This window comes from Ceratina calcarata, unplaced genomic scaffold, assembly GCF_001652005.2.
Source record: "Ceratina calcarata isolate Rehan_Ccalc_2016 unplaced genomic scaffold, ASM165200v1 scaffold71, whole genome shotgun sequence".
Lineage (NCBI taxonomy): Eukaryota > Metazoa > Arthropoda > Insecta > Hymenoptera > Apidae > Ceratina > Ceratina calcarata.
The window spans coordinates 409,381-426,549 of record NW_017178369.1 but is presented as its reverse complement, the minus strand read 5'-3'; the positions used below and the strand labels follow the sequence as shown (position 1 = coordinate 426,549).

At 39.7% G+C, this 17,169-nt stretch overlaps 4 protein-coding genes across 5 annotated transcripts; all 4 read right to left on the bottom strand.

The window, feature by feature from the left end:
• Positions 1-30: 30 nt before the first annotated feature.
• LOC108630170 (WD repeat-containing protein 43) lies at positions 31-2,833 on the bottom strand. Its single transcript, XM_018033256.2, has 6 exons — positions 2,328-2,833; positions 1,583-2,074; positions 1,069-1,513; positions 687-999; positions 371-615; positions 31-299 (listed from the first exon to the last, which is right to left on the bottom strand). The coding sequence occupies exons 1-6, from the start codon at positions 2,520-2,522 to the stop codon at positions 115-117; spliced, it is 1,875 nt and encodes a 624-aa protein (XP_017888745.1). The 5' UTR covers positions 2,523-2,833; the 3' UTR covers positions 31-114.
• An 80-nt stretch (positions 2,834-2,913) lies between these two features.
• On the bottom strand, positions 2,914-5,501 carry Hex70a (hexamerin 70a). Its single transcript, XM_018033374.2, has 6 exons — positions 5,235-5,501; positions 4,761-5,097; positions 4,273-4,679; positions 3,899-4,215; positions 3,469-3,824; positions 2,914-3,389 (listed from the first exon to the last, which is right to left on the bottom strand). The coding sequence occupies exons 1-6, from the start codon at positions 5,451-5,453 to the stop codon at positions 2,986-2,988; spliced, it is 2,040 nt and encodes a 679-aa protein (XP_017888863.1). The 5' UTR covers positions 5,454-5,501; the 3' UTR covers positions 2,914-2,985.
• Positions 5,502-6,596: 1,095 nt separating this feature from the next.
• Positions 6,597-15,395, bottom strand: LOC108630166 (uncharacterized). Its single transcript, XM_026817867.1, has 19 exons — positions 15,109-15,395; positions 14,712-15,045; positions 14,159-14,580; positions 13,754-14,070; positions 13,320-13,678; positions 12,823-13,223; positions 11,320-11,675; positions 11,144-11,245; positions 10,965-11,087; positions 10,682-10,898; positions 10,466-10,612; positions 10,324-10,399; positions 9,190-9,461; positions 8,686-9,019; positions 8,287-8,539; positions 8,051-8,219; positions 7,630-7,946; positions 7,194-7,546; positions 6,597-7,102 (listed from the first exon to the last, which is right to left on the bottom strand). The coding sequence occupies exons 1-19, from the start codon at positions 15,340-15,342 to the stop codon at positions 6,693-6,695; spliced, it is 5,196 nt and encodes a 1,731-aa protein (XP_026673668.1). The 5' UTR covers positions 15,343-15,395; the 3' UTR covers positions 6,597-6,692.
• On the bottom strand, positions 10,026-12,111 carry nopo (TRAF interacting protein no poles). 2 transcript variants are annotated; one of them, XM_018033375.2, is made up of 8 exons: positions 12,002-12,111; positions 11,773-11,907; positions 11,320-11,694; positions 11,144-11,245; positions 10,965-11,087; positions 10,682-10,898; positions 10,466-10,612; positions 10,026-10,399 (listed from the first exon to the last, which is right to left on the bottom strand). In XM_018033375.2, exons 2-8 carry the CDS (start codon positions 11,883-11,885, stop codon positions 10,301-10,303), a joined length of 1,176 nt encoding a protein of 391 aa, XP_017888864.1. In that variant the 5' UTR covers positions 11,886-11,907; positions 12,002-12,111; the 3' UTR covers positions 10,026-10,300. The 2 variants fall into 2 exon arrangements, with proteins under 2 accessions (XP_017888864.1, XP_017888867.1); XM_018033378.2 differs by having other exon boundaries at positions 11,773-11,926; positions 12,002-12,097.
• Positions 15,396-17,169: the final 1,774 nt, after the last annotated feature.

Here is a 17,169-nt window from a genome sequence, read left to right as displayed (position 1 = left end):
AAGGGAAATTATTAAAAATGAGTCGAGGAATATCTGTAGAAAAGTAATTTATTTCAATTTTAAGCATTTATCTCTTTTCCACATTGTTCCCATTCGGGAATTCATCTGTTTAGCTTAGGACATAGATTCGTCATCCGTATTACTCGAATTCACACTCCTAACTTCAAACTCTTCGTCATTATTCTCTTGTTGATCCTCCTGGCCTTCTTGCTCTTCAAGGTTTGACATCTCCTCCCAACTCTCGTCAGATTCGCTTTCCAAATCTTCGACCTCGAGCGCGGCATCTTCATCCGACGACTCTATACATCAGACGTAAATGTAGACACGAGAAAGAAATATTCTATATAAGTGGAAATCTAGAAGTACAAACCAGAATCTTGATAAACGAGACAAGTGTCTGCAATATCTTTATCCTGTTCGTTCACTGTTTGAGAAATTTGACCAGTGACTAGAGAGACTCGACCTTTCAATTTTGAGAGCTCTGTCAAGAGTGCTAGCTTCGCGTCTATTAAACTTAAAATTGGCCCGAACACGTCAACGAGATCAGCTTGTGCTAGAAAGTATCCCGCGTGAGCTGTTAATAATGCTTCCAGCCATCGTACAGCAATTTTACTCCTGCGAACGGAAATACCAGATTAGTATTAAAAATAATGAGAGAACAGGAAGTAGTTATTCGATGATCTTACGTGAAAGTTTTCCCTTGAAGCAGAAGAGTGAGTTCTTTAACAAGAGGCCCGATTGCCTGTATCGGCAGCTTAGCAATAGTATTCCTAATAATAGACTCGTTCTTTGTAAGGAAAACATTGTTTAAGATAGTCTTATCTTTACTATTCAAGCCTTGTATCAAAAGCTGTACTCTATTGCTACCTTTGCTAATAGTTTTTCCTGTGTCATCGCTTTCAGCGTTTAAGCTCAAGTTTTCCAATCTGTCTTTCAACAATAACTGCGATCCTGAACCAGAAGTGTTCTTAATCCTTTTCGGCGTAGTTTCCATAATCCCTAAATTACAAATTATCCCGTAATACGAGTCGTTACAATTTGATATGTTCAAGTATAAATTCCAAATACCTGGTGTAAGATATTCAACATTATTCTCCTCGATTATAACGGACTTCACTTTAGAAATCTCTTCCTTTCTGTCTTTGCCTTTCCTGAATTCTGAACGCACCAGGCATTGAACTTTATCAGAGAAATCTGGTATCACTTTTTCGAAAACGGGATTAATGTAAGTTCCATATACTAGCAACAACTTTTGGTCGTCCGTCAATCTGCCATTTAAGATAGAGATCTGCTGGACACTGTCCTTTTGGCTTACGTCAGAAGCCACTGCGATGTTCAAACTAGGCTTCAAAGGCTTTGACCGACCGTTTAGCTGGTACTGAAACAAGTGTGCCTGCCCAGACCTTGTTACTACGAGCACCATTACTTGAGAGTTCTCCAAGACATTCGCGGAAACACTTATCGGGTCATCTTGTATAGCCAAACTTGCCACAGGAGTTCTCTCGTTTCTTTGCTAGAAATATCCATTCTCGGTTAACAGGCAGAACAAACTATTAAAAGGCAGGAATAAAAAGATACATACTTCGTCTAATGCCCAGACATTGAGATAGCCATCGCTGCTAGCACCGCTAATAACATAGTTATCACCACTAGTTTTAATTGTACAAAGGGAGGTAACTTGATGAGCATGGCCTATGAACGTTTTGATCAAATGTTTTGTATCTAAATTCCACCATTTGACAACTCTCTCCCCTGACAATAAACTCTTCCCATCGTCGGTGACTACCAAGGATGTAGTCTTCCCTTTTCCATATTTCCATCTACTCTTCATTCCATGTTCTTGGATGCTCCATTGAATGATGTGATGGTCATCTGCTGCTGAGAATAAACCAGCATTTTCAGACCACGTCAGTGCAGTCACTGTACCAGAATGACCATCTAATTGGGCGGTGACAGAGGAAGTCGTTGTATCGTAAAGTGTAACTTTTCCACTTGTGGAGCCCATGGCGATAATATTCTTTTGGCTGGGTTCTTCCGAAATCGACTTCCTCCTGCGTTTCTTCCATGGTACTGGCTAATGGAAATAAATAATATCGTATTGTACGATTAATTTTAGTAATCATGTAAAAATTGAGACACACACGAGTATTATAACCTGAGGATCGAGAGAGTTAAGGGATGCGAATGTTTCTTTTATAATATCAATGGGAAGATGGTCTGGGTTTGGAGAGGATATTTATTTGCTTGGGATAAATGAAGGACGCATATGAAATATTCAAGATATTAGTATTTATTCGGTATGAAGTAAAGGAGCACATGGCTCTCACCGATGTATTTGTTGCCCGGGAACTGACGTGGAGCCAGGTTAGAACACAGCACGGAGATGACAAATGGAAATTAGAAACGTATTCCTGTTTCAAACGACTTGTGCCGGTGTCCCAGATTTTCAACTTTCCATCGTTTCCACATTGTGCAAAATTTTCTCCGTCCTGAGAAAAACCGTAATTAGCGGTAGTCGCCATTTCTAATATATTCGTTGTTCAAAACGAACGTAGCTTCGCTCAATTCTTCGTAACTAACTTCAGTACGTGCGAGCGTAAGAAGCGCGTAACTAGGTCCCGTCTATTCTGCTCTTATTTTAATTAGTTTGCTGTGTTAATTATGGTGATTTTGATTATTATTACTCGTTTACTCGACAGTTGGATTTATCAATTTCTACGGAAACTGGTAAGCAAACACATTCACATGCGATTTTAACTCGTAAACGGAAAGTGCATTTGCATTCCGTGCATCCTTTTAAAATGGACTGATTCAAGTCAGCATCCTGACTTTTTCCAAAGTTTCTCAAACTTAAAAAATCAGTAGACTATTAGTTTTAAGAGCTGAATTTATCAAGTAACATTCGCTGAGAGATAAAGGAAAGAACGTTTATTCAAAAAGAACAGTATTACAAAAATAAATTCGAGATATAGAAACGTAAAGGAGTTAGTAAGATATGTTCATGTCAAACTCATCCTTGTGGTATATGAGGATGTCTTTGAACATCATGTTAGGTCCGTCGTACTTGAAATCGAATAGAGGTTTATCTATCGGGAAGCCAAACGGTTTGTTGTCGAATTTCGTTTGGCCCCACACTCTCGAACTATACGTGAATTCCGAAGTCACTGGACTGATGTGAATGAAAAATTGGAAGGGCATTCCTTCCTTCTTGCCCTTTGGTAGCAACAATCTTTCTGGGAAACCGAACACCCTTTCATAATAAGTAAACGGTTCGTTACTGTCCAGGGACGATAAAATTTTTGCGTAAAACTTATCGCTCGATTCTTGATCGGGAATCGTAAAGTAGCAATCCTGGCTACTCCGTAGGATTTTATTCATCCCAGGGTTCACTGAGAAGTAAAAAGAACGAATGGATGTAAGAGTCAAAGATATAAAGAAACATAAAAATTGCCGATTAATAAAACTCACGTTCGGTGATCCAGTTGTCGATTTCGTAGAAATATTTAAAGCCGTCCGGGAACTCAAGCGGTTTGCGGTGCGCGTCGTATTTCGGTCCGAGGAAAATTCTGATGCTCACTCTCATCGGTTTGTCGGCGTTTACAGAAATGTGGAAATTGAATGGTTTGTTATTCAGACGGTATTGTTTAATTTTAATCAGCGGTCCCACTTCGCCTTCCTTCAAATCGTCGTTTAATAAACCATTGTTGATCGTTGTGTAGAACTCGTCAAAGTACGTAATCATTTTATCGACGTTGAACGATTCGATCTTTATATTAGGATAGACTATTTCTTCCTTGCTGTACGGCGGTTGTCGGAGTTTGTATCTAAAGGACGGTATCAAGCGTATTATTAATACGAATTTTACTATACTTTTGCCAAACCGTTTATAGATAATTACTTGTAGTAAAGAAGACAAATTCTCTTGTACAGGCGATAGAAGGCAGGGTCTCTCATCGAAGTAGGGGACATCTCAAGAGCGCTAGGTATAATTTGGTACTTGCTCGCTGGTTCTAAATTGTAGCCGAGTATCTTTCTCGCAAGCCTGTCTATGCTTCCGTAAAAGTTGGGATTGTAAGAGTCGGCATTGCCCTCGATTGCGTTTCCGAGAATGTTCGCGCCTTCATCGGTATAAATGTTGTACTTTTTGCTGTCATTGCCAAAAATGAAGCCGGAATCGATTGCAGACCTTATTCTCGACTCTTTATCCATAATATCCTTTAAGAAAATTGTACGTTAATCGGCTGAAGATTGTTAAACAAGATATTCAGTTACCTGGATGTATCTGTACTTGTAATGTGGAAAATCGCTCCACGCTGGTCTTTGGGGCATTGGCAACCCATTGTGGAAAGTCATGGTAGGATAATAACCAGGATAGAACGTCTTTTGCCAGTCGAAATCTTCGATTCTAGGCATGTCGTTCGAAAGTCTCTCCAGATTATATCTGTTCAACAGTAGCTTGTGCCCGTAAAGGTACTCCTCTCCGCGATAATCTGATGGCAATCCAAATTCCTTGGACTCCATCCAGAACGGCAGCGCTTGCCGGAAGAAGAAATAATAGGTGTTTAAGCCAATGTCTTCGGTAAAGTAATTCAATTTGTTCTCCAAATAGTACTCGCGATTCAAATACCAGCCCGAGTAGTTTGCTGAGATTATGTAGCTCTTATCTTCTCCTTGCTTTTCTAAAAGAAACATTATTTAAAGTCATACGATGATTTCAGAATATGAACCGACACTTGAGATGTATATTTCTCGATATTTACTTGGTATACCAAAGAGTTTTGCATGCTGAGCTCTCTCCAATACCTCAGAGTTGAAAAACAAGGAAGGGTACATTTCATACGGCGGTGGAAGCTGAATATACTTGGTATCAGGTCTTGTGAGTACTGCACTGTACAGGGCAATGCAGTACTGTCCCTCGTTCAGGTTGTTCTTGGCCCACAAAGCGGTCTTGTAGAAAGTATCAAAGTCGTTCGCGTAGTAGAACAATTTGAACAATGCTTCCATTTCTTTAAGAAGCTGTGGGTAGTACACGGAGAATATTTCTCCTCTTGGAAGCATCCCATTCTTGTACAGCAGAAGGAAATTCTTCGCTGCATCCTGGAAACAATTTCTTATATATATTCGTGAATCTGTAATGTATTCTTTTCTTGTGGATACAATTCTATTAGTGACAGGATGCTTCTCATTAATGCATCTAGCTTCCTATGAATGTTATTAAAGATAGTATCATTTACCTGATTTGAATACAAGTTGATGTTGGCTTCGATATTCCATTGTTGGCCCTCCTCGTACCAAGAACGATTCGCTTGGGCTGGCTGGGCGACGCGGTAGAGCAGATTGTAAACCTTCTTCTGTTTCAGCGCAAAGTCCTTGTCGGCTTGTTTCACGGTATAATATTCCGCACTGATCAGACCGCAGCAGACCAGCACCCCAAGCAGCCACAGTCTCGTCATTTTGCCAAAACGGAATAAGTAGAATCCCAAAGCGCGTATGACCACCGTTCAAACTCTTATAGTCCTCATCCCCTCTTCTTCTTCTATTCTCAACCACTTCGTTTTACTTATTTATCTGCAGTATTTTTATTAAGAAGCCCGTTGTCTAGGAAAGTGTCTGTAGATGTAGATAAATAATTTTTACTCTGGACTAACGCAATAATAATCGGTTTTCCTCGAAAATTTTCCTAATCAATGTTTTGCTAGTACAAGTAAAAGTCGAAATAAGAGATAATCCGGTTGACATCGAGAGTATGAATGTTAAGTTGAAAATAGAAACGAATATTGTGCGTACAACGTTGTGCAGAAAATAATCCACTACTCTCTAAATTTCGTTTTTAATCGTTTGCACACGAATTCGTAATCTCGTGTAACGACAAACACGTTTATCGGGAAGCTATTATCAAGCGAGGCAATTTAAGTTCGAACAGCTTCCACCCTTTATTACTCCGTTATTTATTCACAAAGATAGTATTGTCTAGACGATAATTCGATGTGATTTATGCCAGAAATCAGGCTTTCTTATCCGCAGCTGCTGTTTTCTCTCCTAATCATTTTTCTGGTCTCTTAATTACTATAATATTTTTATATAATGCGAATTCCCAATTATCACTCGTCCTCGGTCAGTTATCAAGCTTTCTCTCGGCTGGTGATTAGATCTAAAATGTTTGCATCTTAGTTAATCGCTATAATTCTTTTTCATTACGTGATAATGACTTTTTTTACTTGTAACGAATGCGCGTTGATATGAATATCGCGCTTATCAATTATTTGATAATGCTATTACATTTAGGAGTGTACATCATTGTATAGGATATACAGCTTCAGCTGAAGAATACTTGATGAATTCATTAGTTGGATTGCTTCCGGTTGTCTCACTTGAATCACAGTCATTGTAACGAGTGAACTTTGATTTTCATATACAATAAGAAGGGTTACATTTATGTATTAAAAATGGAGATAATTAATAAGAGAAAAAGAAGAGAAATATCTCGTGACATAGAAAGCTTAGATTTTTTTGTATAATCTTCTTGCAATTTGAAAGAGTTCAATGCCAGGTCTCTTGTTTATCTCAGGATAGGGTTTAGAGATATTATCGCAGCGTTATGGAAACATTCTTTTATTTTCTGTCTTTCTACATCTCTACAATCATCATTAGAAAATCTACTAGCTTACAAGTTAAAACGAAGAAACAAATGTTTAAACAGCAACGTTCAATTCTTCTATCTCTTTGTGGTAAACGACGACGTCTTTGACGTACATGTTGGGCACAAAAAAGTCCACAGAGTGTAAAGGCCTGTCCAGAGGATATCCCATGGGATGTCCATCGGTGACCAGTTGACCCCACACGGGAGACTCGATGTGGACGGCGTTGGTCTCGTCGAACGGCGAAACGATCACGAATAATTTGTACGGCATTCCGTCTTTCTTGCCTTTGGGCAGAAGAAGTCTGTCAGGGAATCCGTAAGGTTGATTAGAGTATTTGAAGGTTTCGCCAGAGTCTATAGCTGCTTGCAGTTTCTTGTAGAAGACGTCGCTTGGCACTTCGTCAGGGACTGTGAATATAGACTCGTGGCTGCTTCTGTCAATCGTGTTGCTACCGCTCTTCACTGTGAAGATTAGAAAAACGTATCAGTACATCATTGTATCTGTATAAGCAAGGCTCTGCATTAATCTGCTAGTAAATTATTTGATACTTACGACTGACAACAAATTCGTCCAACTGCATAAAGTTTATGTAGTTATGTTCGAGGTCCAGCTCGTGTCCGAACTCGTCGTATTTCGGTCCGATGAAGATGCGAACCATGGCTTTGGTGTTCTTGTCGCTGGTTACGGAGATGTGGTAAGTGAAAGGCTTGTGGTTCAGCCGGTGTTGGCGTGCCTTGATCAACATATTCTTGGCATCCTTATGGCTGTGCACGGACAATCCGTTGCTCAGCAGAGATTCAAAGTTGTCGAAGTAGGTAGTCAGCTTGTCCACGTTCACGGAGTCGATGGTCACTCCGGGGAAGGATAATTCCTCAGTCGTGTACTTCGGAAGGTGATGCTTGTATCTGATAAATAAATTGTTCGTTGAATAACGAGGCGAACTAAAATGCTGGTCTCGATGAAATTGTACTCGAAAGAAAAGAATTACTTGTTATAGTAAGTTAGGATGTTCTTGAAGACGCTGTAGAACACAGGGTCTCTCAAGCTAGTACTGAAAAGCTCAAGAGCAGAAGGGATCACGTGGTACTTGACGTGCGAGTCGTGACCAAATCCAAAGACCTTCCTCATGAAACTGTTGAGATGACCGTACAAATGTTCGTTAACGGTGTCGACATTGCCTTCGACGATGTTACCAAGTATGTTCAGTCCGTTGCTCGAGTAAATGTTTATCTTTTCGCCCGTAGAATCGAGCACGTAGCCGTGATCGATGGCGGTAAGGATTCTGTGATGCCACTCTTTGATGGCCTACGTTTACAAAAAATATACAATATGAAAAATGCAATTTAGAAAGAATTTCGATAATAATAAATTTCTTATGCCTCTGCTTGTAAATAAATATTGATAATCACCTGTGTGTGAATCAACAAATCAAGAGGTACAACGGCACCGGCTTCTCTTTGAGGGAACGGAAGTCCATTACGGAACTGCATGGTAGGATAATATCCGGTCTCTATGGGATGGTCCAGGCTCACATAACTGATTTCACCTAAACCGTTGCTCAGTCTCTCAAGGTAATACCTATGGAATCAATTATTATGTAATTTCGTGAAAAATGATAGTCTTCTGAGAAAACGAATTATTATACCTAGTCAAGAGTTGCTTGTGCGTGAAGAAGTAGTATTCACCACGGGTTTGTGCGACAGTGACGTGAGTAATGTTACCAGGCATGAAGAAAGGAGCATGATGATGAAGCATGAAGTAAAATGCGTTCAAACCGACGTCCTCGGTGAAGTAAGATAATTTTTGCTCATGTGTATGATGTCTGGTCCAGTACCATCCGCTGTAGTTGGCTGGGACCACAAAAGTGTCGATTCCGCCTACAGTTTTCTTAATGCCAGCTGAAATTTAAACAACACGTTTAATCCCGAAATGCCATCGTTAGAAAAATACTGTTGATGCATCGAGTACTATGTTCTAGCGGTATAAATTAATCATACTAGCTGGCATTTACTGATTAATTTCATATGTAAAAAAGATTACTTACATTCGTTGCCCATGGCGATGCTCTCAGCCTTTTGTATGACTTCATTGTTGAAGAAGAAGTGCGGGACGACTTCGTATAGCGGAGGCAGCTTGATGTATTTGGTATCTGGACGATGCATCACGGCTACGGCCAGGGCATAAGTGTACATGTACTCGTTAACGTGGAATCTGGCCCAGACAGCTGTCTTGTAGAAATCATCGAACGTTTTCGCGCTGTGCAGAACTCGGAACAGAGTCACCGTTTGGTGCCTGATGTCCGGGTCTGTCAGTGTGAAAGTCCAGCCGCGTGGAAGCATACCGTGCTTCAGCAGCTGGATAAAATTGTTCACAGCTTCCTGCAAATTAATAGAGAGAATCGTGTACATGTTAATGAAACACTTGAAACGTTGAGGGTATATCGAGAATCGTGATTCTCTACGAGAAAGTAAAATTCATTCATTATGAATCGTAACAAGGAATACAACAATCTTTTAGACGAGTAGTTTTAACGAAAGTTGCATCGTACCTTGTCATTGTAGTTGTCCACATGTTCAACGATGTTGAAGGTACGCGCCTTCTGATGGAGTTCAGGATGATAGACGGTAGGCTGGTCCACGTGCCAGAACAGTTCGTAGATATTCTTTTGTTTGGTAAGGTAGGTCTTGTCGGCGACCTGGCTAGGCAGCTGGTGCGCAGCCTGGACCGTCAGACAGAAGGCGGCCAGAGCTAAGAATGCAGTCTTCATCATGCTGATAATCACGTACTCCGAATAGTTAGGATCCTCGCTGGTCTTATATACTGCTCAAAATCGTCATTCAATAAGAGCAGGTCGATAATGATAATCATTATCGGAATAAGGTCGTGAGTTAGGGTAAGGTCACCAGGGTGGTAAGAAGTAGATGAGATTAACGTGTCGCAACTTTTTAGTATCACCAACTGCAATTTTGATTACACCTGGCTTATCGCCACTTTCGTAATTTCATTAAGAAAGCATCATTGCAGCGCAGGTGTATACATATAGTAGAATGATATATTCTAATGTGCAAAGTCGTTGACTATTACCTATGAGATTGATTCGATTAAAAGTTGTATGCTTGCATATCTCGTGAACTCTTTTTCTTTTTGTTTCTTGTTATTGTAAATGTCATCGAATGCGTGATCTCATTATCTGCACGCAAGTTGCGACTGATGAATTAATATTTGTATGTAAACTGATTATTATTGGCCTCAATTTTATTTTCTTCTTCTCCGATAAATTGTATCGTAATAAAATACAACAAAACGCGTTCTTATTATGTAAATACAAACAGGGGATACTAGAACCTTCTGCAGTATTTAATGGTAGAAATAAATTACACAGTATTTAGGATTCAGTCACGTACTAAACTTTATTTAAAAAATATAGGTCCTCGTATAAACTTTACGCTATATCACATTTTCGATTACGTTGATCAATAAAAATAACTTACATATTATAAATATACTTATTATATACAGCTAACGATATAAAAAGAGCATAGATCTAACGTTAGGAGAAACAAGTTGCCTTAATAATATTTTAGAAATTACAAACAGTTTGTTCACTGTTCTGTGTACAAAAAGCAGTGCTAGCTTCTTTTCGTTATGGATCTTCGGCTTTACGACCTTTTTATTCTCACACCAGATGAACTGGGAAAATTTTCGAGTTTCGAATGGCCTCCAAGACCATTGTATGTAATATTGGTTTCCAGTGATCGCTAAATAAAATATGAATTAAGTATCACGAATTTCTGATAATTCCATAAAAGTGAAACGGGACTTACAGTTTGTACATTTCCTTGTTGTTCGATCCGCGGCTTCTTCGTCAGAATCGATGAACTTTTTACTACGTCCCGTTTTGGAAGACGTTTCTCTAAATTATATATTCCCATAACATTCACGGGAAGGAACGGAGAAGTTGGTACATGGTCCTGCAAAACCAATTTGATTTTAATGTAATGTAAAGATCAGAGTACTATTATAAAAACTGTTTTAATTACATGAGAGGTAGAGCTGTCGTTGAAATCAGCTTTTACATTTTGTACCCTTAGCGGTTTGCTAGACTTGACACAAGGTTTGCTGCTCGACGCAACGACAGGTTTCCGATTACAGCAAATATGTGATGTCTCCGGTGAACCTTGTTCCCTCAGATCTTTGATCTCGTTCTCTAAACTCATTATTTTACTTTCGTACGTCAGGACCTCTTGTTCCAGTTTCCTACAAATGTGTTAGGTTCTTTATTCGATCCAATTATTTTCTTAGTTCATCAGAGCTTTCACATACTTTCTTTTTGCTTGCTCCTCGGTTAAGAAGTTTCGTTCCATAGTCACTTTAGATAATTCTTGTTGTATAACCCTCATTTTACTCCTCCATTCTCGTCGTCTGTCCATTGTAATCAGCAGTTCTCTAAATTCAAGAATTAATCAGAATAAAATATAAACATGTAGAATATCGTTGAGTACCTTTTCAACGCAGCTATGTATGTAGCAAGTGAGTTTCGATCCTGCGAACTTAGTAATATTTCTTTGACTTCTTTCTCTGAACCCTGGAGCAATTCTTGTATACTTAAAAAGGCAATAATGAACATTATCATTAAACAATAATTTTATAGCATGTACTAAAGAACTGATTTGCATACTTCTTATAAGTTTGAAGTTTATTTTTCACACTGGCGAGCTCCTTGTTTGTTTCTTCTACCTGCGTTATTTGTAGCTTAAAGAAGTTTATTTGATCTTTGTAAGCATGAATAGCTGTGTCTTTGGTCTTTAATTCATGTTCTACTTTGGTCACTTCTTTCCTCAACTTTGCAGTCTGTTTTTCTAAGTTTTCACTTTTTTCCAAATAATGCTTCACATCTTTCTCCCTCATTGCAAGATTGAATGTTAATTTATCAATTTTATCTTGCAAAGAGCATGTATCTTCAGTAACGGAATCATTATTTGAAAAATTAAAGTACAGCCTATGAATTTTGTTGGCCGTAGTCTTTTCCCTGCACTGTGGACATGTTTTAGATCTGTTAAGAAAGAGATTAATTCAGACATCGGGATTGAGAACCTGTTGTTTTACGTTCAAAATTAAGCTCATATTTCACCTTTCTAACCATTGACATAAGCATGCATAATGAAATATATGCCCACACGCTGTGTGAAAAATATCGTCCGATGGAACTAATAAGTCTCTGCATATTACACATACAATGTTCATCTTGCATATGATTATCAACGAACTGAAATATGCACAAATTTCTATTTAACAGATTAAATTAAACCTAAACGAGAATACCTATAGACATTGTCAAATATAAAACGACGAAATTTTACCTAGTCACGGTTAGAAACGGTTTGACGGTTATTCACACTTTCGCAGTATGTGAAATACGTTCGAGGGTTAAGACTTAAGACTTGAGGCATTTCAATACAGCGCCGTGCGATGAGGAATGATGAAACTTAGGTTTCACCTGCAAGATCCACGAAGGGGAGATTACTGAAATTTTTTTTCATCCCAGTGAAAAATGCTACAGACAAAATTTGTAGGTATAAAACTTGTCAGCTATAAATAAGGTCGTATGCAAGTTCCCTGTAGGAACAACGAAATCTTTTTGCCGATACCGGTCAGATGCTGGTCGATCGATATTATGCGGGTCTCGATCGTAATCACCATTACCTTTGTATCATTTCGGAAGTATAATATATAGATATTTTGAGCGGTTTTTTACGTATAATACTCGCGTTGCGTTCTAATACATTATTTGTCTGAAATTTCGTTCAAAGTATCATTAATTCTAACGTGCAAAGGCACGGGCTCACTGCTCTTCAGAAGAAATGGTACCAAGCGGAGAACTACGCTTACAGTTTAAAATAATCCAAGTATGTCTTGACAAAGTTTAATTCACGCAAACATTTAATAGCAGTGCATTTAAATTCATTCACCTCTCGTGACACATACGTGATACGTTATCTCTTACACATTATATTACACACATATTATTCTCCTATATTTTGTTTATACAACATTCGAAGGAGGGGCAATGAGAAAGATATGTTTTATACTTCAAAATTCTTTATTCGAATCTGTTGCGATATAAATTCGTTAAATACAGAATCATCGTTTGCATGGGATATAATTTTCTTCAGTAGTTCATCCTTTCCTTGTCTGCGTACTGACGGTTGTAAATGTACACGTCTTTGAAATACATGTTGGGGATGGTGTAGTTCCAAGCCCACATGGGTCTGTCTAACGGGAAACCGAAAGGTTTTCCGTCAAGTATCACCTTGCCGTACATCGGTATCGTAAACGAGGCGCCGGCACCTTCTTCGTACTGGCTGAAGAAGAAGAACATCTTGAACTTCAGTCCCTCAGGTTTACCGCGCGGCAGAGTCAGACGTTCGGAGAAGCCGAACATTTTCTCGGAGTACATAAACGGCTCGTTTCCGCTGATCGCGTTGTTCAATTTATCGTAGAACGCGTCGCTAGACATCATGTCCGGAGCCGTGAACAGAGATTCAGAGCTGCGACGTTCGATCGTGTTCATTCCAGGGCGCACTGTAAAAAGCATTAGTATTTCGATTATTAATAATTCTTCAATCTTGCGAGTCTTTAAGGATGGGATGAATCTTGTGTATAGACGAAAGTACTTACGGTTCACGGTGAACTTGTCCATTTCGTAGAAGTAGTAATAATATTTCTGCAGATACTCCATGTCTTCTTTGACGTCGTCGAAGGCCGGTCCGAGGAAGATTCTGAGAGTACCCTTTATCTCTTTGTCGCTGTTCATGTTGATCTTGTACGTGAACGGTTGATAGTTGAGGCAGCTACGACGAGCCTTCAGACGAAGGAACATTCCGTATTTGAAGTTCTCCACCGATGCTGCGTTATTAATCAGAGTGTCGCATTTATCGAAGTACGTGTACAGTTTGTCCACGTTCGTCACCGATTCGATTTTCACTCCAGGCACTTGGAGCTCGCTTTGAGCGTACTGCGGCTGGAACTTCTTGTATCTGCGATTAAAAAAGAAGAATTAATTGTACATAAAATCGTCAGAATGTTTGGAAGTTGAAACGAACGTATCTCACCTCATGAAGTATGTCATGATTCTCTTGTAGAGCATATAGAAGGCCGGGTCTCTCATGCTAGTAGAGTAACATTGAAGTGCGCTAGGAATCACGTTGTTCTTGTTCTCGTAGTCGAAGCTGAAGCCGAGGATGTCGCGTGCCAGGGCGTCGTACATGCCGTAGAATCTCTTATTGCACGAATCCATGTTTCCTTCAATCACGTTGCCGAGGAAGTTCAACCCTTCTGGAGTATAGATGTCGATCTTCTTGCCGCGTTCGTCTATCAAATAACCGGAGTCGATAGCGTCCATTATGCGCATCTCCAGGGCGTTGATCTCCTGAACGATTAACAAGTTCCATCATAAATATGCAATAATAATTGCATTCAATTTTATATCCTTTAATCTATCAATGACTGGTACTTACTTTAAGATACTTGTACTTGTAATACGGCACGTTGGAGTATCTGTTTCTCGGGGGTAGAGCGATACCATTGGGGAACGTCAAAGTAGAGTAATATCCAGGGTAAATAGGTTTGTACCAATCGAATTCGTTGATCCTGTCTAGACCGTTTGATATTCTCTCGAGGTAGTATCTGGCCATCAGTTGCTTGTGGAAGTAATAATAGAACTGTCCTCGGAACTCCTTGGGTATACCGTACTTGTTGCTGCTCATCCAGAACGGGAACAGCTGTCTCATGTAATAGTAATACGAGTTCAGACCGATGTCCTCCATAAAGTAGTCCAATTTGTACTCTTCGTCTTGGTATGGCATCACGTATTTGCCGGAGTAGTTCGCGTTCACCATGTAGGTCTCGATATTGTTCATACCGCTGCTCGCGCTACCACCTGAGAACAATTAGATTAGAATCGTCGTTAGAAGAGAGTAAAATAAATTTAGTTCCCTGGAATCTGTCGGTTTCGTACGGAGGACAATCCCTAGCGTACTTCAGTGTTACTGTATCAGCATGAAAACGAACCTCTGGACATTTTCAGGTACTGCGCTTCTTGTATCACGCTGGAGTCGAAGAAGAAATTGGGGAAGATCTCGTAGATCGCGGGCAGCCTCATGTACTTGCAGTCAGGCCTGTAGAACACCGCTATCGTGAACGCGTTCGTGAACATGCCGGCGTTCATTCTTAGCCGGGCCCAGCAGGCGGTCTTGTAGAACGTCTGGAAGTCCTTGGCATTGTAGAACAGCTCGAACAGCATCTTCATCTCGTACAACTGTTCCTTGTTGTACGGCGTGTAGATCGCGTCGCGGGACGTGAACATGCCTTGCTTGTACCACCACAGGAATTTCTCTACGACATTCTGTAACAGAGAGTCGGTTGTGTCTCGCTGTTTCATGAGTGCTGAAAGGTTTCATCGTGATACCTTGTCTTTGTACACGTCGATGTTGTTCTCGAGGTTGTAGTTCTTGCCGATCTCGTACCATTCGGCGTCGATCAGGTCCGCCTGTTTCACGTATAGGAGAAGATCGAAGATCTTCTTCTGCTTGTTGAGGAAGTCCATGTCCGCGGTACGAGAACCGGTGTAAGCGGCGGCATCCGCGGTCTTCGCCACGGCGCATAGTGCGCCGAGCGCAATTAACAGCGACAGCTTGTGCATGTCCACAATTAATAGACTGAGAGGAGGAGAATCGATCACCTTCGGCTTCGATCGTTATTGTACCGGTCTACGGCTCACCGGTGGCTTTTATACTTAATTCGAATAGGGTAATCACGGTAAACCTCTGACCTAATCCATAGTGATATCGTGTGTCATCAATAACGTGTATATTTGTACACGGTTTGATTATTAACACGCGAGCCTTTAGAGGGAGATCCATTTTTTTATTTTGTTCAAAGCGAGGGTGATAGGAGCGAGATTTAGGGAAGAGATACGTTGCTCGTTCCAAATAGGGATCACTATTTCTCGTATTGTCTATTAAGAATTCTAGCTATCTTTGTTTCATTTTATTTGGAAGCTAATAAATCTCGTTCGTTTATTGCTCTCGCGAATTTTCCGATCTCCCACCCCGCCGTGGGAGATGCTGTTTGCGTGGAAAGTTCTTCTGCGGTCACCTGATTCTCGGTAAATATTTCTCTATTTTCTCTCGCCTCGAACCGGTAAATATTTTAAGAGGAGATAGGAATAATATTTTAACAACGAGCAAATCATAGATAAACATATTCCGCTCATTTCGCGAATAATAATCTCTAGTTCGCAATTCATAAAGTTTCGTCTAAAAAAATAGGAGTGATGTATCATAATTTTCTATCGGTTCCGCCTAAAATTCGTTTGATACGACGAGTAATTTTTCAAGTAGGGACGATTTTCCTTTTTACAATATCGAAATACTCATTCCTGCGCGTATCTCATTCATTTTGGTCGCGTTTCAGCAGATTCGTTGCCCTCATTCGTTCATTTTCTTTGCATTCCAACTGTTTTATTACATCAGCCTCTATGTAACTTATGATGCTGTTAGCGTATTTATTACATCATTTTTCTTCACTTCCTCGATAACTCTTCCGGCAACAGTATTATCCTTTACGTTGGCTTCATTTCCTCTTCTTGAACGCGATTAAAGTTATTTCAACAATTTCATTGAATTCTCGTTCGATTCTACAGAGCGTAAGTCTTTGAAATACAGCGCCGTCTTCCTCGTCACGTATCGTACATTGTGAAGAAGACTGTATCGTGGAATTTTAGAGCGTACAGAATGTTTTTATTGGAAATATTTATTTTTAAAGTACGAGCTCAGTTGGAACTTCGCTACGACATTATTAAGATTAATATATTAAGTAATTTTCCATTTATCTGCCACGTGCGGGCCTCTCCTCGTAAATACGTTCGTTTATGTAAAAAAAGAAAGAAAAAAAGAAGAAGCCTCAGAGACTTGTTGTTCGAAGGTACTACGCATACATTAAAATAAGGTATTGACCCAAGCTTCTGTAAATTTCCATAGCTGTACCACCAAAGCTTGGGAAATTATCATCACGTTCACATTCTAATTTTAAAAGCGAACTTTCTTCCTTCCCTTTCGGAGAGCCTCGTACGATTTTATCTTAAGAGAAATCAGGGGTGTGTGTCAACGTCACGATAAGAAAGAACAGACGTGAATTTCGAAACGAGTTAGGGTTTATCACTTTACGTTTCTGCAAGCCGACGAATAAGGAGAGGAAAGTTTATCTCTGTGCAATTCGATAAATCGTCGAAAGGAAAAATCGTACGATCGCATGGACCTAACAACACTCAGATCCATAATTCCATGAACACTGAATATATTTTTAATCAACGGCAAATTGTTATTGCAGAATCGTGGCTGAATTCAATCTATTGAAAATCGTAGCTGGTAAATTTTGATTGATACGATGATAGTATACATAGAAGATCTATATTAAATTCTAATCATAAGAGTAGGAGGATGGATCTGCCACTGACAGAGAAGGATAT